This window comes from Sesamum indicum, linkage group LG13 (assembly GCF_026168435.1).
Source record: "Sesamum indicum cultivar Baizhima isolate 11 linkage group LG13, ASM2616843v1, whole genome shotgun sequence".
NCBI classification, from domain to species: Eukaryota; Viridiplantae; Streptophyta; class Magnoliopsida; order Lamiales; family Pedaliaceae; genus Sesamum; species Sesamum indicum.
Genome location: NC_142669.1, coordinates 13596965 through 13620325, shown reverse-complemented (window position 1 = coordinate 13620325; position 23361 = coordinate 13596965). Strand labels below are relative to the sequence as shown.

The following is a 23361-nucleotide window of genomic DNA, read 5'->3' as shown; positions in this document are numbered from 1 at the left end:
TTCGATAAATGTTAATCATGAAAAGATTTGGACGATTATAGAAATTTAATAAAAATTAATACCGATTAATCTATATATTTCTATATTATATTATTTTATGTTATAAAAAATTATTATTAATAATAATAATTAGTATTATGTTTTTTTTATTTGTTATAGAAGTTTGAGTAACGTCAAATGTATTAGGTTGTCTTAAGTTTTTTCTAGTGACCAAATTAGAGCTAATAAAAAAACACAATGTATTTAATACTTTATGTCTAATTTATTATATAAGATCATTAATTAAATTCTCATTGTAAGATCATTAACTAAATTTTTATAATGCTTAATGTATTGAATTACTTGACCTACTAGAGTTGTCGTATTATTGTAAGATAAATGATTAGCAAATGAAATTTCTCATTCTTTGTTCTCTTTTATTCCCCCACCTTAGTAGTACTCCTCAATTTATTTATTTTTTATAGAAGCAAAAATTATATAATTTACATCAACATTGTAAGAAATTAAGCAATACAACGTTCCGATCAATACATAAATATAATTAAAAACAAAGTGAATTACAACAAACTCACCTAAAGTGTGATAAATACCACAAATCCAGTAGGACACACACACGCTGGTAGTCCCAAGTAGTAATATGGCTGTTGAGGACTCTAATCTCGCGACAGAGGAGGCGGGTACTGACGGCGATAGAGTAATGGGTGATGCAATTGAAAAAATATTTGACTTCTCTTAGTTCCTAAAGTTGGCGGAGCAGGTTATTGATCGAGGAGATTTTGACTCCTTCGCAATTTTTTAGAGCCTTCAATCAAAGTGGGTGGATAGGTTTTGGGGGCAGGGGATCCATCTTCTAGTTCACGCAGCAATGCACAACGCTGCCCCAGTCCTGACCCACATATTGTTAACCAAGAAGTGGACCACGCGTTTAGTGAAGACAATATACAGACTGGGGTCGATGTAAACCACAAACCAGGCCCTACAGATCCACCTGCTTTGGAATTAGAAGATGCACAGGATGACTCAATGCCATAAAATTCTAATGTCAACCGGGGAGGGGGGGGTTTTAGTCTCCCTATAGCTGGGGAATGTAGTAAAGAGAAGGAGATTGTTGTATACAATATTTTGAACTCCTTGATGTAGTAAAGGATGAGGACGTCGGTTCGACCTAAGACCCTAAAAGACGCAGTGCCTCTTATGGTGTATCATGATCCTAGCAACTTGTTAGAATGTTAGAGGTCTCAGCCATCGAGACCATCAGCTAGTGGTGAAAGAATTAGTATGTGGATTTCATTTAGAGTTCTGTAGGTTGCTCGAAACTAGGGTTACACAATGTAGTGTCAACGGGTTGCAGGGTGGCATATTTTACAATAGGTCCTCGTTTGCTAGTTAGTCAGACCCCGGTAATCATATATGGCTTACCTGGGATGCCTCGAAGCTGAATGTTGATATTTTGCTACTCATAGCAACTCATTCGTTGTAGGGAGTTCACTTACAGATTGCACGACACATGTTTGATATTGGTCTTGTATAGAAACAATGAGCATAGTGAATGAATGACCTTTGGATTACTGTGTTGCAGCTAACTGAGGGAATAGAGGCCAAGCTGTGGTTAGTTTTTAGTGACTTTAATATGGTATGAGATATGAGTGAAACTTATGGACTTGCTGCCAAGAAGTTCCAGACATGTATTTTGCACTATGGATTTGTTTACTTGCCTATGCGAGGAATCGCATTTACATGGCACAACATAAGCAAGGGATCCGTAGTTTATGGCAATGTTTGATAAAGTATTATTCAATGAGACCTGGTTAGCAAGGTGGCCTTCCAATTCATATCTCAGCAGCACCCCACGTACCTATTATCACTTACCATTGGTTTTACAAGTGGAGGGTAGGGCAGAAGCCGTGATTGTTAAATTTGATAATTATCTAGATAATTTCCCAGGGTTCCTTTCTTCAGTGTCAGGGGTCTGGAGGCACCACATTCATGGCACATCTTTGTACTCGTTTACTAGAAAAACTGAAGTTATTGAAAGCAATATTCCCAAAGCAACACCAACAGAAGAGGGACCTCAATACTAATGTTCACTTGGTTAGTGAGTTCCTTACTTAGGTGCAGGAGCTGCTACATCCAATTATATCAGAGCTGGAACATTATTGTAGGATGATTCACACCTAGGTCGTTAAGCTAGAGCATGCGATGTTACAACAACAGGCCAAGATGCAATGACTCAAAGGGGGTGCCCCTCATTACGTCAAGGTTGAAGCTCACTACATATCAACTGCTCTTGCTTAAGTTTGATATGGGGGATAGCTAGTTGGGGAAGCATGGCCTAGCGTTTGCAGCTCTGACTCAACATATCCGATCAGTGACTAACTTCATCAGTGTGTACTGGGAGAGTGCGCTTTTTTTTTTTCGCATGGATTAATCAGGGCTGTGGAAAGAAAGCTTTGAAATTATTTTGGCAAAGAAGCCGTGACACAGGTTATGCTAGGGTGGCAAAACACCAGGGGGGCGCACCCAAAGATGAGGGATAGATGGGTATTAGCAACATTCATCACATGAATATGGTTTTGATGATCAATCATCTATGGCAAGTGGTGACGAATCAAGAGGGATTCATTCGGGGTAACTGGGATCCTCCACTATAGAATGAGGAGTCAGTCCATCTGGACTGTTAATAGCAGCACTGGATCATGGTGTTGGAAGAAGTTGCTCAAGTTTAGAACATATCTAGTAAGGGGGATGCCATACAAAATTGCTGATGTGAATGTCTTTGCAGTTGATATCTGCTGGAGTTCGCCTCGACGAATACCCTGCAGTTGTTTCAACCAACAAGACCGTGGGTAAATTGGTTACATTTAAGGAGCGGTCCCTTTAAGTTTCCCAAGAATTTATTCATCCTTTAGTTGGCTATATTAGAGAGCCTATCCCATTGATAGACCATGGTGGCAAAAAGGTAATAGAGCTTCTATCCTTCCGGATCTCGATGAGCAAGAATGCCATGGTCATTTATTTTTTCTGTGTCCATTTTTGAATGATGTGTTCACTTGTCAAGAGGAAGGTGCGATTCTGCTGGCCACATACGGACTATCAACAACGAATACAATGGCTGCGAGGAGTAATGTCATGATTACAACAGGTATTTAACTTGACAAGTTACTAGTGGAAGTTACTATACCAGTATTGTGAAAAATTTAGTGGCTACATACTTTCTTAACTATAAATTATGGATTACTGCTTTATTGATATTGTAATTAGAGACACAATGTTAATGAATTGTTTCACTAACTATCACAATTTGATGACGATAATTACACGTTTTAAGCAGGTGCCTAATAGTATACTGATCCATCCACTTGAAAATTTAGATAGTTGAAAAATTTTAAATATGATTTACAATTAGTCACACGAATACTTAACGTACATCAATAATTTACTTAATAGCAAAGTTGTCATCTAAAAGAACTCACAGGTTTAGGAAGTGCTCCAATTTTATTTTTACATTGTTCATCATGTCAGGAGAAAATAAAAGTGGGTCACTTCTCTTATGAGCTAAACTCCCAATAAATTGTAGTTAGTCTTCAAGAGGCTAATTGAAACAAAAATTTTATTCTCAACTAAAAAGTATATGAAATTGATGTGAAAGAAACTGATTAAGCAGACTGGGCAGTAGTGGCACACACTGGTGGATTCTGCTTGCCGACAAATTTGGGTTTGACATTGGCACATTTGGTGGTGATAGGACCTTGATTTCCATTATATGTAAGATCAATGTCACCCACCTCTACATTCTCGCATGGCTTAAGACCACTGCAAATAAACGTCACCGCCTCTGCAGTATTTGTCGTGCCCCGTACGTTCTTAATGCTGACGTTAGTGATCTTGATAGATGATGGTCTCTGTAAAATAATCAACAAATAAAATATAATCAGTATACTAAGAGTCTAAATTATTTTAAAATGAAGGGTTAGAAAATTTGGATCACAAATTGAGAAACTTACATCTTTTTTGCAAAGATTGTGTGGACAATATTCTTGATCAATGATAATGGGACTGCTAACATTATCCATGATTAAATCTTCAAAATGCAAATCACTGACAGTCAACGTTGCTGGGGCAGAGGGCCATGTCTTCACCCTGACGCCATTTGTTGTGCCAATAAAGGTGCAATTTGTCACATATATCCCTTGCACATCCTTTTCTTCTGCATACCCACCAAGGCTTCCAACGCTAATACCGTGTCCTGGACCACAAGTTACATTCTGGATGTGAATTTCTTTGCTCTCGTCTCCAATTGAGACACAATCATCTCCTGTTTTTATGATGGAATCTTTGATATTGATCATCGTGTCACGACCCAGATGGATACCATCAGTGTTTGGGCTATCTCCAGGGGCTGAAACTGTGAATCGGAGGAACGTGACATTATGGCTCGATATACAATTCACGTGGAAATTCTTGCTATCTTTCGTGGTCACATCACGAATTATGGAGTTGTTCACGAAATTGAAGCTAAGATTCTGCACAAATGCATGTGATTATGGGTTGTTAATTTGTATACCTATTCTACTTGAAATAATTGAGGATATATAAGGAGGTAGGTCTTACCATAGGAAGCTTGGCGCAATTTTTATTTTTGTGGCAATCGTTTTGCTTCCAGGCTTCCTGTCCTCGACCATCAAAAACTCCACCACCAGAAAGGGTGAAATAATTGACATAATTGATAGTAATCCATTCCCCTTCTTTATTAGGCAATTGACCTGGATTGGCTTGCAAGGTTCCTTGGACTTGAAGCTCGATAGGGGCCTTATTGGGGCCTAATAATTTTACCTGACTAAGTGACCAAGTTCCTCCTGGTATCACTATGGTACTTGGGGAAGTTGAATTGCATGTCTCCTTCCAAGCATCCATTAGAGCCTAATATGCAAATGCGTGTTATTTTTCAAGAATTATATTTTTGTATGAAGAAAAAATTAACTGTTGAACATAAATACGGTAGTTAATACGGATTAAACCTGACTGATATCTCCACCAGATTTCGCACCATACTTTGTGATATCATATGTCACGGGGCCCTGGGCATTAACATTGATTGCCAACAAAGGCAAAAAGAACATAATTGTAATGAAGTTTATTGCCATTGCCTTCTTAATATTTTATTGATGTTGATGTACTTAATAATGTAAGTTCTTTGCATACATTAACTATGAATTTATAGTAATAGTACACTATTGAGTGCCAATCAGTAACCGATCTGATTAGTTTCAGGGATAGAGATTACTCAATTTTGTGGTTGAACAAGTTTGTCGCACCAAAAAGCACCATCCTTGAATACATATAACTAAAAATCTATGAATAGAAAACAAATATGTTTTTCAATATCATTTTACTTAGTACATAGCTTTTGTTGATGTTACTGCATCATATATTTTAAAAATATGAATAATTTAAATGTTTTTATGTTGCATAACTACAGATACATATATAACTATAATAATCCTATAATAAAACACAAATCATATAATTGCTTATACCAAAGTAACTATAAGGCTAGCGTTCGATAAATGTTAATCATGAAAAGATTTGGACGATATATTTCTATATTATATTATTTTATGTTATAAAAAATTATTATTAATAATAATAATTAGTATTATGTTTTTTTTATTTGTTATAGAAGTTTGAGTAACGTCAAATGTATTAGGTTGTCTTAAGTTTTTTCTAGTGACCAAATTAGAGCTAATAAAAAAACACAATGTATTTAATACTTTATGTCTAATTTATTATATAAGATCATTAATTAAATTCTCATTGTATGATCATTAACTAAATTTTTATAATGCTTAATGTATTGAATTACTTGACCTACTAGAGTTGTCGTATTATTGTAAGATAAATGATTAGTAAATGAAATTTCTCATTCTTTGTTCTCTTTTATTCCCCCACCTTAGTAGTACTCCTCAATTTATTTATTTTTTATAGAAGCAAAAATTATATAATTTACATCAACATTGTAAGAAATTAAGCAATACAACGTTCCGATCAATACATAAATATAATTAAAAACAAAGTGAATTACAAAAAACTCACCTAAAGTGTGATAAATACCACAAATCCAGTAGGACACACACGTTGGTAGTCCCAAGTAGTAATATGGCTGTTGAGGACTCTAATCTCGCGACAGAGGAGGCGGGTACTGACGGCGATAGAGTAATGGGTGATGCAATTAAATAAACATTTGACTTCTCTTAGTTCCTAAAGTTGGCGGAGCAAGTTATTGATCGAGGAGATTTTGACTCCTTCGCAATTTTTTAGAGCCTTCAATCAAAGTGGGTGGATAGGTTTTGGGGGCAGGGGATCCATCTTCTGGTTCACGCAGCAATGCACAACGCTGCCCCAGTCCTGACCCACGTGTTGTTAACCTAGAAGTGGACCATGCGTTTAGTGAAGACAATATACAGACTGGGGTTGATGTAAACCACAAACCAGGCCCTACAGATCCACCTGCTTTGGAATTAGAAGATGCACAGGATGACTCAATGCCATAAAATTCTAATGTCAACCGGGGAGGGGGGGGGGGGTTTAGTCTCCCTATAGCTGGGGAATGTAGTAAAGAGAAGGAGATTTATGTATACAATATTTTCAACTCCTTGATGCAGTAAAGCATGAGGACGTCGGTTCGACCTAAGACCCTAAAAGACGCAGTGCCTCTTATGGTGTATCATGATCCTAGCAACTTGTTAGAATGTTAGAGGTCTCAGCCATCGAGACCATCAGCTAGTGGTGAAGGAATTAGTATGTGGATTTTGTTTAGAGTTCTGTAGGTTGCTCGAAACTAGGGTTACACAATGTAGTGTCAACGGGGTGCAGGGTGGCATAGTTTACAATAGGTCCTCGTTTGCTAGTTAGTCAGGCCCCGGTAATCATATATGGCTTACCTGGGATGCCTCGAAGCTGAATGTTAATATTTTGCTACTAATAGCAACTCATTCGTTGTAGGGAGTTCACTTACAGATTGCACGACACATGTTTGATATTGGTCTGCTATAGAAACAATGAGCATAGTGAATGAATGACCTTTGGATTACTGTATTGCAGCTAACTAAGGGAATAGAGGCCAAGCTGTGGTTAGTTTTTAGTGACTTTAATATGGTATGAGATATGAGTGAAACTTATGGACTAGCTGCCAAGAAGTTCCAGACATGTATTTTGCACTATGGATTTGTTTACTTGCCTATGCGAGGAATCGCATTTACATGGCACAACATAAGCAAGGGATCCATAGTTTATGGAAATGTTTGATAAAGTATTATTCAAGGAGACCTGGTTAGCAAGGTGGCCTTCCAGTTCATATCTCAGCAGCACCCCACGTACCTATTATCACTTACCGTTGCTTTTACAAGTGGAGGGTAGGGCAGGAGCCGTGATTGTTAAATTTGATAATTATCTAGATAATTTCCCAGGGTTCCTTTCTTTAGTGTCAGGGGTCCGGAGACACCACATTCATGGCACATCTATGTACTCGTTTACTAGAAAAACTGAAGTAATTGAAAGCAATATTCCCAAAGCAACACCAACAGAAGAGGGACCTCAATACTAATGTTCACTTGGTTAGTGAGTTCCTTACTTAGGTGCAGGAGCTGCTACATCCAATTATATTAGAGTTGGAACGTTATTGTAGGATGATTCACACCTAAGTCGTTAAGCTGGAGCATGCAATGTTACAACAACAGGCCAAGATGCAATGACTCAAAGGGGGAGCCCCTCATTATGTCAAGGTTGAAGCTCACTACATATCAACTGCTCTTGCTTAAGTTTGATATGGGGATAGCTAGTTGGGGAAGCATGGCCTAGCGTTTGCAGCTCGGACTCAACAGATCCGATCAGTGACTAACATCATGAGTGTGTACTGGGAGAGTGCGCTTCTTTTTTCACACGGATTAATCAGGTCTGTGGAAAGAAAGCTTTGAAATTATTATGGCAAAGATGTCGTGACACGGGTTATGCTAAGGTGGCAAAACACCAGGGGGGCTCACCCAAAGATGAGGGATGGATGGGTATTAGCAACATTCATCACATGAATATGGTTTTGATGATCAATTATCTATGGCAAGTGGTGACGAATCAAGAGGGATTCATTCGGGGTAACTTGGATCCTCCACTATAGAATGAGGAGTCAGTCCATCTGGACTGTGAATAGCAGCACTGGATCATGGTGTTGGAAGAAGCTGCTCAAGTTTAGAACATATCTAGTAAGGGGGATGCCATACAGAATTGCTGATGTGAATGTCTTTGCAGTTGATATATGTTGGAGTTCGCCTCGACGAATGCCCTGCAGTTGTTTCAACCAACAGGACCGTGCCTAAATTGGTTACATTTAAGCAGCGATCCCTTTACGTTTCCCAAGAATTTATTCACCCTTTAGTTGGCTATATTAGAGAGCATATCCCATTGATAGACCATGGTGGCAAAAAGGTAATAGAGCTTCTATCCCTCAGGATCTCGATGAGCAAGAATGCCATGGTCATTTATTTTTTCTATGTCCATTTTTGTACGATGTATTTCACTTCTCAAGAGGAAGGTGCGATTCTTCTAGCCACATACGGACTAGCAACAGCGAATACAATGGCTGCGAGCAATAATGCCATGATTACAACTGGTATTTAACTTGACAAGTTGCTAGTGGAATTTACTAAACCAGTATTGTGAAAAATTTAGTGGCTACATACTTTCTTAACTATATATTATGGGTTAATGCTTTATTGATATTGTAATAGAGACACAATGTTAATGAATTGTTTCACTAACTATCACAATTTGATGATGATTATTATACGTTTTAAGCAGGTGCCTAATAATATACTGATCCATCCACTTGAAAATTTAGATAGTTGAAAAATTTTAAATATGATTTACAATTAGTCACACGAATACTTAACGTACATCAATATTTTACTTAATAGCAAAGTTGTCATCTAAAAGAACTCACAGGTTTAGGAACTGCTCCAATTTTATTTATACATTGTTCATCATGTCAGAGGGAAATAAAAGTGGGTCACTTCTCTTATGACCTAAACTCCCAATAAATTGTAGTTAGTCTTCAAGAGGCTAATTGAAACAAAAATTTTATTCTCAACTAAAAAGTATATGAAATTGATGTGAAAGAAACTGATTAAGCAGACTGGGCAGTAGTGGCACACACTGGTGGATTCTGCTTGCCGACAAATTTGGGTTTGACATTGGCACAATTGGTGGTGATAGGACCTTGATTTCCATTATATGTAAGATCAATGTCACCCACCTCTACATTCTCGCATGGCTTAAGACCACTGCAAATAAACGTCACCGCCTCTGCAGTATTTGTCGTGCCCCGTATGTTCTTAATGCTGACGTTACTGATCTTGATAGATGATGGTCTCTGTAAAATAATCAACAAATAAAATATAATCAGTATACTAAGAGTCTAAATTATTTTAAAATGAAGGGTTAGAAAATTTGGATCACAAATTGAGAAACTTACATCTTTTTTGCAAAGATTGTGTGGACAATATTCTTGATCAATGATAATGGGACTGCTTACATTATCCATGATTAAATCTTCAAAATGCAAATCACTGACAGTCAACGTTGCTGGGGCAGAGGGCCATGTCTTCACCCTAACGCCATTTTGTGTGCCAATAAAGGTGCAATTTGTCACATATATCTCTTGCACATCCTTTTCTACTGCATACCCACCAAAGCTTCCAACGCTAATACCGTGTCCTGGACCACAAGTTACATTCTGGATGTGAATTTCTTTGCTCTCGTCTCCAATTGAGACACAATCATCTCCTGTTTTTATGATGGAATCTTTGATATTGATCATCGTGTCACGACCCAGATGGATACCATCAGTGTTTGGGCTATCTCCAGGGGCTGAAACTGTGAATCGGAGGAACGTGACATTATGGCTCAATATACAAATCACGTGGAAATTCTTGCTATCTTTCGTGGTCACATCACGAATTATGGAGTTGTTCACGAAATTGAAGCTAAGATTCTGCACAAATTCATGTGATTATGGCTTGTTAATTTGTACACCTATTCTACTTGAAATAATTGAGGATATATGAGGAGATAGGTCTTACCATAGGAAGCTTGGCGCAATTTCTGTTTTTGTGGCAATCGTTTTGCTTCCAGGCTTCCTGTCCTTGATCATCAAAAACTCCACCACCAGAAAGGGTGAAATAATTGACATAATTGATTGTAATCCATTCCCCTTCTTTATTAGGCAATTGACCGGGATTAGGATTGGCTTGCAAGGTTCCTTGGACTTGAAGCTCGACAGGGGCCTTATTGGGGGCTAATAATTTTACCTGACTAAGTGACCAAGTTCCTCGTGGTATCACTATGGTACTTGGGGAAGTTGAATTGCATGCCTCCTTCCAAGCATCCATTAGAGCCTAACATGCAAATGCGTGTTATTTTTCAAGAATTATATTTTTGTATGAAGAAAAAATTAACTATAGAACATAAATACGGTAGTTAATACGGATTAAACCTAACTGATATCTCCACCAGATTTCGCGCCATACTTTGTGATATCATATGTCACGGGGCCCTGGGCATTAACATTGATTGCCAACAAAGGCAAAAAGAACAGAATTGTAATGAAGTTTATTGACATTGCCTTGTTAATATCTTATTGATGTTGATGTACTTAATAATGTAAGTTCTTCACATACATTAACTATGAATTTATATAGTAATAGTAAACTATTGAGTGTCATCATTAACTGATCCTAACTATTTTCAGGGATAGTGATTACTTAATTTTGTGTTTGGACTAGTTTGTCGCACCCAAAAGCGCCATCTTTGAATACATATAACTATCAATCTATAAATAGAAAACAAATGTGTTTTTGCATATCATGTTACTTAGTACATACTTTTTGTTGATGGTACTGGATCTTACATTTTCTACATTTATTTTTAAAAATATGAATAATTTGAATGTTTTTACGTTGCTTGACTTTTTAACTACATATATATATATAACTATTATAATCCTATAATAAAACACGAATCATTTAATTGCATATACCAAAGTAAGCTTATGCCTACAGTTTGATCAAATGTTAATCATGAAAAGACTTGGATGTTTACTGGAATTTAATTAAAATTATTACCGATTAATCTATATATTTCTATATTATATTATTTTATATTATAAAAAATTATTATTAATAATATGAATTAGTATTATGTTTTTTTATTTGTTATAGAAGTTTGAGTAACGTCAAATGTATTAGGTTGTTTTAAATTTTTTTGTGGTGACCAAATTAGAGCTAATAAAAATACACAACATATTTAATACTATATGTCTAATTTATAATACAAGTTCATTAATTAAATTCTTTTATAATGTTTAATGTATTGAATTACTTGACCTACTAGAGTTGTGGTGTTATTGTAAGATAAATTATTAGCAAATGAAATTTCTCATTCTTTGTTCTTTTTATTCCCCCACCTTATTATTACTCTTTAATTTATTTATTTTTTATAGAAGCTAAAATTATATTATTTACATCAATATTCTAATAAATTGAGCAATACAATGGTTCGATCAATACGTAAATATAACTAAACACAATAAAGTGAATTACAACAAACTCACCTAAAGTGAGACAAATACCACGAATCCAATGAGACTAGAATCTATAATCTCAAACTTATTCATCGAACATCAACCTTAACAATTAACCATTTACCATGCTTTTCGATCCACACGTTACACACACACGCGCGTAGGTCGTCCTAGTAGTAGTATGGCTGTTGAGGACTCTAATCTTGCAGCGAAGGAGGCGGGTACTGACGACGATAAGGTAGTGGGTGATGCAATATATGAGACATTCAACTTCTCTTAGTTCCTAAAGTTGGTGGAGCAAGTTATTGATCAAGGAGATTTTGACTCCTTTGCAACTTTGGAGAGCCTCCGATCGAAGTGGGCGGAAAGGTTTGGAAGTGCAGGCGATCCATCTTCTGGTTCACGCCGCAACGCACAACGCTGCCCCAGTCTTGACCCACTTGTTGTTAACCAAGGAGTGGACCATGTGCTTGGTGAAAACAGATTCACCTACTTTGGAATTAGAAGATGCACAGGATGACACAATCCCACAAAATTCAAATCTGCAAGATTCCTTTGAGAATGCACATTCATGCAAGTTCGACTGACGAAACATTCACCAATTCATCAAGAAGAACATTGTGATACATTACTCTAGAGACTCAAAAGGGCGAGATTGTTATACACCTTTCCTCAATTGAATTGTGGAAGAATCCAAGAAATGGATTGCAATGGTGGTTGGTTATTTTTAGTGCAAGAAGCCTTTTATCCAACCCCTCAACGCATTTCTTCGATCAATATGGCCGGTAGTGAAGGATGTCATTAGCAATATTATGGCTTCTATTTTTGTCGGTTTAACACCATTGTTGCCATGGAAGAGGTGATCGGGGGTGGGGGGGCGCTAGTTGTTCTAGGGGCAGTCCATTATTTTTCAATGATGGAAGTCGAGAATGGCGTTATATAAGCATAGTCACTCTTAAGTCCCTATTTGGATCAGGCTGCGTATTTTTCGGTGGAATACTGGATAGAGGAAAGGTTTAGATTAGTTGCTAGCAGCATTGGGCAACCGTTATATGCCGACGCAGTCACTAAGAGCATGTAATTGGCTAAACTATGCTCTTGTTTGCATAATGCTTGATTATAGCTCCAAATTACCTAAGCACCTGGCGATTCTTATGCCCTCAACAAATGGGGGTCAGGAAACTCCATGCAAGGTAGAGATAGAATATGAGTGGGTGCCTTCGCGCTGCATAAGGTATCGCTCTCTAAGGCATGGAGTGGCCCGGTTCCCTATGGTAAAGCAACCTGTTAAGAAGCCGGTAGTAGTCTATGGGCAAAGACATACATCAAGATTGGCTAGGATAACATCTAAGGAGGTAGCACCAGCGCATGCGTTGTTGTCCAGGTCAACTGTGGCACCATGTTGGCAGCTGAATGTATGGACATGCAGATTAAAGAGGATGCTATAGTAAAGGATGAGAACGTCGGTTTGACCTAGGGCCTAAAACACACAGTGCCTCTTATGGTGCAACATGATCCCAGCAACTTGTTAGACTGTTAGAGATCTCAACTGTCAAGACCATCAGCTAGCGGTGAAGCAATTGGTATGTGAGTTTCGTTTACAGTTCTGTGGGTTGCCCGAAACCAGGGTTACACAATGCAATGTTAACAGGGTGCAGGGTGGCATATTTTACATTTGGTCCTAGTTTGCTAGTTAGCCGGACCCCAATAATCGTATATAGCTTACTTGGGATGCCTCTAAGCTGAATGTTGATATTTTGTTGTTCATAGTAACTCATTCATTCTAGGGAGTTTGTATATGATTGCACGACACATGTTTGATATCGGTCTTGTATAAAAATAATGAGCATAGTGAATGAAGGGACCTTTGGAGTACTGTGTTGCAGCTAACTGAGGGTATAGAGGACAAGTTGTGGTTAGTTTTTGGTGACTTTAATACGGTATTTGATATGAGTGAAATCTGTGGACTTGCAGCCGAGAAGTTTCAGACATGTATTTTGCACTGTGGGCTTGTAAACTTGCCTATGCGAGGAATGGCATTTACATGGCACAACAGAAGCAAGGGGGTCCATAGTTTATGGAAATATTTGGATAAAGTATTGTTCAATGAAACATGGTTAGAAAGGTGGCCTTCTAGCCCATATCTTTACAGCACCCCACGTAGCTCTGATCACTCGCTATTGGTTTTACTAGTGGTGGGTAGGGTAGAGCTTGGAGTTTTAAATTTGATAATATCTAGCTAAGTCTCCAGGGTTTCTTTCTTCAGTGTCAGGGGTCCAGAGGCACCATATCCATGTCACATCTATGTATTCGGTTACCATGAAACTGAAATTATTGAAACTGATATTCCCAGAGCAACGACGACAGAAGAGGGGCCTCACTACTAATGTTCACTTGGTTAATGAGTTCCTTAAGTAGGTGCAAGAGCTACTACATCTAATTCTATTAGAGTTAGAACGTTATTGTAGGATTATTCATACCTAGGCCGTTAATGTACCAAAATCTTCTTTCGAAAGGTGGCAGTCAAAAGAGCAATATAAAAAGTGTTTCAAATCTATAATGGCCAAAAAGTTATGCTTACTGAGCTAGGAAGTCCATGGGAGTTTGTATATTACTATCAGACGTTGCTAAGTAGGCAGAGGAGAGCACTATCTATTAATTTGGACCATTTGAGGTGTTGGATTATGCATACTCCTTCGGAGGAGGATGCTCAAACACTGATTATGCCACTAAGGAAAAAGAAATTCAAAGTGGTTTATTACTCCAGGGTGCTAGAGAATTGAGGCAGGGGGATCCCCTATCTCCTTACCTCTCTATCCTTATTATGGAGGCCCTCCACTGTTGAATATTAGGTCGGGTTAGTAGACCCGTGACCCAATATGCTTCTGTATTTAAGATAGATTTTGAGTCTCTTAAATAAATGTAGGGATAAGGACTCCACTGAAATACACCCTATCTAAAATAACCCTATTTGAGATAGAGTTTGTAGTCTTTAAAATATATATTGGGATATTGACTCCTCTTAAAGATAGTATTGTATACACCTAAAAATAGGATACCTAGTTGTGATCAAAGATTTGCAGAAACACAAATATTACACAAATGAATTGATCATAATACTCTCTCCATATACTCTCTCTAATTTTCTCTCGATATTCTTTCTTGGAGAATCACCATGGATCCTTGGATTTGAGGTGCGTAAATGAGTGGGTTACTCTAGTAGTAATTTACCGTGGTGAGCAAGGGATGTTCATGGTTTCCACAATCAAGGCATGGGCTTCTAGACTAGCCAAATTCAGATACGTGGATCGACATACTTTCGTTGCTAAAAGTTATTCGATCCACATTATGTCCCAATGTGTTAATTATTAATTACCATGCACATATATTATTTATCATATGCGAGATTTTTATTTATTAGTTGAAAGAATGTCCATATGTCATATTACAAAATCATATTGCAACATTCTATGGAGTTCAATGACTTATTCTATAACATTGGAAATGCTAGATCTAAGAATTGTGTGAAAGAATCAGTATGGTCCGAGAGCGCGGTGGAAGTGTGAAATAATAAAAAAAAACTAAAACGGTTCAAAAGAGTGTTCCTTTTGAAATTCCGGAACATTCGATGTTTGTCAAAAGCATAATAATAATATTCAAGCATGCTAGACATGTGGCTAGAGGATGAAACAAAAGGCACAGAAATGTAAGATGAAACTTTACCTTTTTGTTTCTATAGATGAGCAGCAATATGTGTTGTTCCCTTTATGTTCCCGTTCCGTTCAGTTGAGAATTCAAGCTATATTTCCTCTAAGTTGTCCACACCATAAAATGGAATAGATATAGTTCTTTTTCTATTGCTAGATAGAACAAAGAACAAGAAGAAAAACAACTCCAAACAAACACTATTGTTTAGTGCTTTTAGGTTGTTTTATGTTCTAACTTGAATTCAATTCAATATAGAACAAAAGGAGAATTTTCAAGAGAAAAAGAGAGCAACATTCGTGGCTTAGGGGGTAGGTTATGTTGGATATGTATGGAGTTTTGTACACATACAATTCAATTCGAAATTGAATAACTATCAAGTTTGCCACCAAGGCAACCTATACACCCACATGCATATAACCTCCAACCATGATGAAATAACCACTCCATCATGTTCATCATGGTGAGGAGTTAACTTGCTTCAACTTTCCTCAAATGGGCTTGGACTTCAAATATACACCGGGATTGATTTAAACAAATTAAATCAAGCTTACCCAAAGTTCATTGGACAATAATTTGTTAAATTAATTTTAGCCCAAATAAGTCCAAAGATTCATTTAATCCAATTAAATAAATCAAAGCCCAAACCCTAATTAATTGATCCAATCAAGTAATTAAGTCAAACCTAATAAATTAATCCAATTAATTTAAAGATGTTAAGCCCAAAAATTAATTAATTCCTGAACCATCATCAAATGGATTATTAAATAAATGATCCGGTCATTTATATATTCTCCTTGAATTAATTTAATCCAATTAAATTAATTCATTTCTTATCAAATCAATTCTAAATTGATTCCACCAATTCCATAGTGATTTGTATGTAACTCTTTAGGTTCACCCTTTGATAGACTTGGGCATTGTGTCCAATATAAATAATTAATTAAATCTAATTTAATTAATTATTTCTAATTAACCACTAATTGAAAAAGCCCGTTACCATGACTGCCCGTCTAGCAACGGTCTATGGCACTAGAGATTAAGTGAATGTTGGCATGAAGATTTAGGCTCTTGAGTTCCATACAAGTCCCGTCCTTCCATCAACCATCTCTCGTCCTTAATCTACAGCATGGAATTGGGCGTCGGTTCTTGTCCTCGACCAGGCACTATGTTGAATACTTCAAATGCGTTTACTCTATTGATCGACAAAGGCTACCCTTTCCCATTCAACCAATCTCTATGGCCATAGACTTAGAGAGTCTAAACCATCTCAAAGCGCATAGGAGATATATCCATCATATACTAATAGGGTATGGATTTTATCTTCAAATCCACCATTCTCACTACATACTTCAACAACACTGGACAAGCTTATAGCGATCACATCGAAGATACAGTCATCTCTTACCAGATCCAAGATATAGCCATCATATGCATGTGGCTATCATGATTCCTCAAGTCCAAGGACTAATCCTGTATTATCGGAGGTAGGAATTCAAGTCATACCGACCAAGTCTCCAAGGCTTCCATATGATGATTCGTATGAGTCAGTTCAATCAACTAACAACCTTATCAATTAATCCACTAGAATTGTATAGACATCCCATATTTGTCGCTGACGAAATATGGCACTCATCCAATAAATGCAACACTTATTGCAAGTCTCTTTAGGATTTTCGACGCCCAGTCTCGAGGTCCTCGACTTGGAATATTTTATATCAATCCTCAAAAGTTGGTCTCATAACTACCATCTAATACGCAGCCTAACTACATGGATTATTCAATTGGTTTGTAGGCATTTGTTGTGATGCTAAAACATCATTCAACGTAAATAGTAAGCACAACAAACACATGTTACCACAGATTAATGCTTATTACATTCATCAAGTTAATATCAAATTCATAAAGATTGCTAAAATAGTTCCCAAAACCGTCAATCCAATTGGCTTTTTGGTCACATATTCTAACATTGTGGATACTTGTTTTGCAAATGATCTCCTTCTCTTCTGCAAGGCGGATGTGGATTCCACTGTGGTCATTAGGGCAGTCCTGGAGATATTTTCTCAATCATCTGGTTTCCAGGCTAATCCGACTAAAAGCTAAGTCATATTCTCCAAGGTAGCAGCACAACATATACAGGGTATACTTGCAGTGTGGGTATTTCAAGAAGCCAAGCCATGCTTGGTCTTAATTACGTCAAGGTTGAAGCTCGCTGCATGCGAACCGCTCTTTCTTAAGATTGATAAAAGGATAGCTAGTCGGGTAAGCATGGCCTATCATTTGCCGCTCGAACTCATCAAATCTGACCAGTGCTTACTTTCACGAGTGTGTACTGGAAGAGTGCACTTTTTTTTTTTTTTTGCCATAGGGATTAATAAGGGCTTTGGAAAGTAAGCTTTAAAAATTATTATGGAAAAGATGTACTGACTCGGGTCATGCTAAGGTGGCAAAACACCAATTGGGGTCGCCCAAGGGGGAGGGAGGGTTGGGCATTACCAATATTCGTCTCATGAATATGGTTTTGATGATCAAGCATCTTTGGCAAATGGTTACGTAGCAAGAGGGATCCATTTGGGTAACTTGGATCCTCCACTATAGAATGAGGAATTAGTCCATCTATACAATGAATAGCACTGGATCATGGAATTGGAAGAAGCTGCTCAAGCTTTGAAAATATCTAGTAACCGGGGTGCAGTAAAAGTTGCTGATGGGAATGCATTTGCAGTTGATATCTGTTGGAGTTCGCCTATAGGGCAGCTCACCACGACAGATGCCCCGCAGTTGTTTCGACCAACAGAACCACGGGTAAATTGGTTACATTTAAGCAGCGGTCCCTTTAAGATTCCCAAGAATTTATTCATCCTTTAGTTGGGTATATTAGATAGCATATCCCATTGAATATACCATGGTGGCAACAAGGTAATAGAGCTTGTATCATTTGTGATCTCGATGAGCAAGAATGCCATAGTCATTTATTTTTTCAATGTCCGTTTTCTGCACGATGTGTTACACTTCTCAAGAGAAAAGTGTGATTCTGCTCAGCGAATACAATGATCGCAAGTAGTAATGTCATGATTCGAACAGCTATTTAACTTGACAAGTTACTAGTGGAAGTTACAAGACCAGTGTTCTGAAAAACTTAGTGGGTACATTAACATAATTTCTTAACTATAAATTATGGATTCTTGCTTTAGTGATATTTTAATTAGAGACATATTGTTAATAAAATGTTTAACTAACTATCACAACTTGCGGACGATAATTATACGTTTTAAGCAAGTGCCTAACAATATATTGATCCATCCACTTGAAAATTTACATAGTTTATCAAAAAATTTAAATATGATTTACAATTAGCAACACGAATATTTAACGTACATCAATAATTTACTTAATAGCAAAGTTTGCATTTAGATAGCCTCACTGGTTTAGGAACTGCTCCAATTTTATTCTTACGTTGTTTATCATGTCAGGGGGAAATAAAAGTGGGTCAGTTCTCTTATGACCTAAACTCCCAATAAATTGTAGTTAGTCTTTAAGAGGCTAATTGAAACAAAAATTTTATTCTCAACTAAAAAGTATATGAAATTGATGTGAAAGAAACTGATTAAGCAGACTGGGCAGTAGTGGCACACACTGGTGGATTCTGCTTGCCGACAAATTTGGGTTTGACATTGGCACATTTGGTGGTGATAGGACCTTGATTTCCATTATATGTAAGATCAATGTCACCCACCTCTACATTCTCGCATGGCTTAAAACCACTGCAAATAAACGTCACCGCCTCTGCAGTATTTGTCGTGCCCCCTACGTTCTTAATGCTGACGTTACTGATCTTGATAGATGATGGTCTCTGTAAAATAATCAACAATTAAAATATAATCAGTATACTAAGAGTCTAAATTATTTTAAAATGAAGGGCTAGAAAATTTGGATCACAAATTGAGAAACTTACATCTTTTTTGCAAAGATTGTGCGGACAATATTCTTGATCAATGATAATGGGACTGCTAACATTATCCATGATTAAATCTTCAAAATGCAAATCACTGACAGTCAACGTTGCTGGGGCAGAGGGCTATGTCTTCACCCTAACGCCATTTTGTGTGCCAATAAAGGTGCAATTTGTCACATATATCCGTTGCACATCCTTTTCTTCTGCATACCCACCAAGGCTTCCAACGCTAATACCGTGTCCTGGACCACAAGTTACATTCTGGATGTGAATTTCTTTGCTCTCGTCTCCAATTGAGACACAATCATCTCCTGTTTTTATGATGGAATCTTTGATATTGATCATCGTGTCACGACCCAAATGGATACCATCAGTGTTTGGGCTATCTCCAGGGGCTGAAACTGTGAATCGGAGGAACGTGACTAGCTCGATATACAATTCACGTGGAAATTCTTGCTATCTTTCGTGGTCACATCACGAATTATGGAGTTGTTCACGAAATTGAAGCTAAGATTCAGCACAAATACATGTGATTATGGGTTGTTAATTTGTATACCTATTCTACTTGAAATAATTGAGGATATATAAGGAGGTAGGTCTTACCATAGGAAGCTTGGCGCAATTTCTATTTTTGTGGCAATCGTTTTGCTTCCAGGCTTGCTGTCCTTGACCATCAAAAACTCCACCACCAGAAAGGGTGAAATAATTGACATAATTGATAGTAATCCATTCCCCTTCTTTATTAGGCAATTGACCGGGATTAGGATTGGCTTGCAAGGTTCCTTGGACTTGAAGCTCGATAGGGGCCTTATTGGGGCCTAATAATTTTACTTGACTAAGTGACCAAGTTCCTCGTGGTATCACTATGGTACTTGGGGAAGTTGAATTGCATGCCTCCTTCCAAGCATCCATTAGAGCCTAACATGCAAATGCGTGTTATTTTTCAAGAACTATATTTTTGTATGAAGAAAAAATTAACTATAGAACATAAATACGATAGTTAATACGGATTAAACCTGATTGATATCTCCACCAGATTTCGCGCCATACTTTGTGATATCGTATGTCACGGGCCCCTGGGCTGTAACATTTATTGCCAACAAAGGCAAAAAGAAGAGAATTGTATTGAAGTTTATTGCCATTACCTTCTTAATATTTTATTGATGCTATTGTACTTAATAATTTAAGTTCTTCGCATACATTGATTATGAATTTATAGTAATAATACACTGTTGAGTGCCATCTTTTACGATCCTGACTATTTTCATGGATAGAGATTACTCAATTTTGTGGGTGACCTAGTTTGTCGCACCAACCAAACACCATCTTTGAAAACATATAACTAACAATCTATGAATAGAAAACAAATGTGTTTTTGCATATCATGTTACTCAGTACATAGCTTTTGTTGATGTTATCGTATTACATATTTTATACTTATATTTTAAAAATATGAATAATTTGAATGTTTTTATGTTGCACAAAAGTTAGCTATTGATATATATATATATAACTATTATAATCCTATAATAAAATAGAAATCAATTTAATTGCATATACCAAAGTAACTTTAAGCCTAGCATTTGATCAAATGTTAATCATGAAAAGACTTGATGTTTGTAGGAATCGAATAAAAATTAATACCGATTAATCAATATACTTCTATATTATATTATTTTATATTATTAATATTATTATTATTATTATTATTATTATTATTATTATTATTATTATTATTATTATTATTATTATATTTCTTTTATTTGCTATAGAAGTTTGAATAACGTAAAATGTATTAGGTTGTTTAAGTCGTATAGTTTGAAGGATAATCTGACTAAAAGCCAAGTCATATTCTCCATGGTAACAGCACAACATAAACAGGATATACTTACACTGTTGGGCTTTCAAGAAGGTTCCTTCGATCAAATTTTTAGGTTTGCCTTTCATTATGTTGAGATTGAAGCTCACTAACTGACTGCTCTTGCTTAAGCTTGATAAGAGGATAGCTAGTTGGAAAGCATGGCCTATCATTTGCGGTTCAGACGCAACTGATCTGATCTATGCTAATCTTAATGAGTGTATATTTGGGAGAGTGCGATTTTGTTTGCCGCGGGGATTAATAAGGGCGTTGGAGAGAAAGCTTTGAAAATTATTCTGGCAAGGAGGCACTGGCCAGGGGCATGCCAAGGTAGCATAATACCGGGTGTTGTCGCCCAAGGAGGAGGAAGGGTTGGGCATTACCAATATCCGTCACATGAATATGGTTTTGATGATCAAGCATCTATAGAAAGTGGTGACGAAGCAAGAGGGATCAATTTAGGTAACTTGGATCCTCCACTATAGAATGAGGAATCAGTCCATCTGTACTGTGAACAACAACACTGGATCATGGAGTTGGAGGAAGCTGCTCAAGCTTAAAACATATCTAGTAATGGGGGTCAGTACAGAATTGTTGATGGGAATACGTTTACAGTTTATATCTGCTGGAGTTCCCCTTCAGAGCAGTTCACCACGATTGATGCCCGCCAACTTTTTCAACGATCCAGATTAGTTTCTTTCTAATCCAGTAATGAAGTTTATTTGTAAATAGTATAAAATTATTAACTAACGAAAGACATAATTAGAATAAATCTTGAAACTTAAGAAAAATAAACTTTGATTTTGCATGTAACCTATGGTGCTAGATTCTCTTTTTGTTCAATTTTTATGTTTTTTATCTTCAAAATATTTTTTTATTTTTTTCTATTTTAATACATTTTATAGTCTAATCATGTAAATGTACTTTTAATTTTTATATAATAAATAAACAAAAAAATTTAGCTCTTAAAATTGATTACCCTATCATATTTCTCTTTTCAAGACTTCTCTTCAGACACCATAAGAAACTGCAAATCAACATCTCTATAGGTATTTTTTTGGTATTTTTCTTTCACAATATCTCTCTTATTTTTATTTTCTGAAAATACAAAAAAAAAATCCTAATTTATCCAAAAAAAAAAAAACATGCTGAGTGTTTTGACTGATCTCGTTATTCTTCTTGTGCATCCTTTTACGAAAATATTGCCAAATCAACTTTCATAGGAACAAAACTTCTGGGCCTTTACACATAAAGTATGAAAATTGAAATTAGACCCTTATTACTAACTAGTACTATTTGAGTCTAATAATATATAGCGTTAATTATATTTTGTCATTCGAACTATGATCATTATTACACTTTGGCATTTAATTTTTTTTTTTATACCAACTTATCATCTCAACTTTACGAAATTTTACACTTTGTCATTTATAACTATCTTTAAACTAAGGTTTTTTGTCAAAGAAACATCACATGTAATACATATGTGATATTTAAGAATTATGTTATGTGATATTTTTCACATATACACAGCATATAATGTTTTTCCAGCAGCAAAATACACAAAAGAAATACTCATATATGGCTAAGTGCAAATTTCATAAAGTTCATATGATAAGTTGACAGAAAAAAAAAATTCGATAGCAAAGTGTAAAAATCAACATAATTCGAATGGTAAAATGTAATTTTTCATAATATATATTTTTTATGTATCACGATGAATTTGGAAGGCCACTTCTACACTAAAAGAAGAATAATATGTCTAGCCATTTTATGATATCTATGAATTTTAAATATATATTTCCACAAAATATTTGGGTCACAAATTGAGAGACTTACATCATTACAAAGATTGTGTGGATAATATTTTTGATCAATGATAACGGGACTACTGACATTATCCATAATTAAATCTTCAAAATACAAATCAGTGACACTCAACTGGCTGGGGCAGAGGGCCATGTCTTCACCGTGACGCCATTTTGTGTGCCAATGAAGGTGCAGTTTTCACATATGTCCCTTGCACATCCTTTTCTTCTGTATACGCCCCAAGACTTCCGACGCTAATACCGTGACCTGGATCACAAGTTACATTCTGGATGTGAACTGCTAGGATAGATGACCAAAAAGTCAATTAGATTGGTCTGGATGTATTCTATTCTTACAATTAACCAATATTATGTAATATTACTTTTAGGTGAACAACATGAGTAT

General features: G+C 36.4%; 1 protein-coding gene and 2 pseudogenes across 1 annotated transcript; all 3 read right to left on the bottom strand.

Moving 5' to 3' along the window:
* Positions 1 to 3530: 3530 nt before the first annotated feature.
* LOC148784527 (polygalacturonase-like) lies at positions 3531 to 5144 on the bottom strand. Its single transcript, XM_088876865.1, has 4 exons — positions 5019 to 5144; positions 4612 to 4920; positions 4005 to 4523; positions 3531 to 3902 (listed from the first exon to the last, which is right to left on the bottom strand). Exons 1-4 carry the CDS (start codon positions 5142 to 5144, stop codon positions 3657 to 3659), a joined length of 1200 nt encoding a protein of 399 aa, XP_088732991.1. The 3' UTR covers positions 3531 to 3656.
* Positions 5145 to 9175: 4031 nt separating this feature from the next.
* Positions 9176 to 10669, bottom strand: LOC105176039 (polygalacturonase-like; annotated as a pseudogene).
* Positions 10670 to 18922: 8253 nt separating this feature from the next.
* LOC105176051 (polygalacturonase-like) lies at positions 18923 to 20431 on the bottom strand (annotated as a pseudogene).
* Between the last annotated feature and the right edge of the window lie 2930 nt (positions 20432 to 23361).

Bases quoted from the DNA above. Each gene is read 5' to 3' on its own strand.
- LOC148784527 (XM_088876865.1), bottom strand. From the start codon at position 5,144: ATGGCAATAAACTTCATTACAATTATGTTCTTTTTGCCTTTGTTGGCA. The intron at 4,524-4,611 runs GTAAGACCTACC...GCATTTGTGCAG, and splicing joins ATTGCGCCAAGCTTCCTATG to AATCTTAGCTTCAATTTCGT. The intron at 3,903-4,004 runs GTAAGTTTCTCA...ATTATTTTACAG, and splicing joins ACAATCTTTGCAAAAAAGAT to AGACCATCATCTATCAAGAT.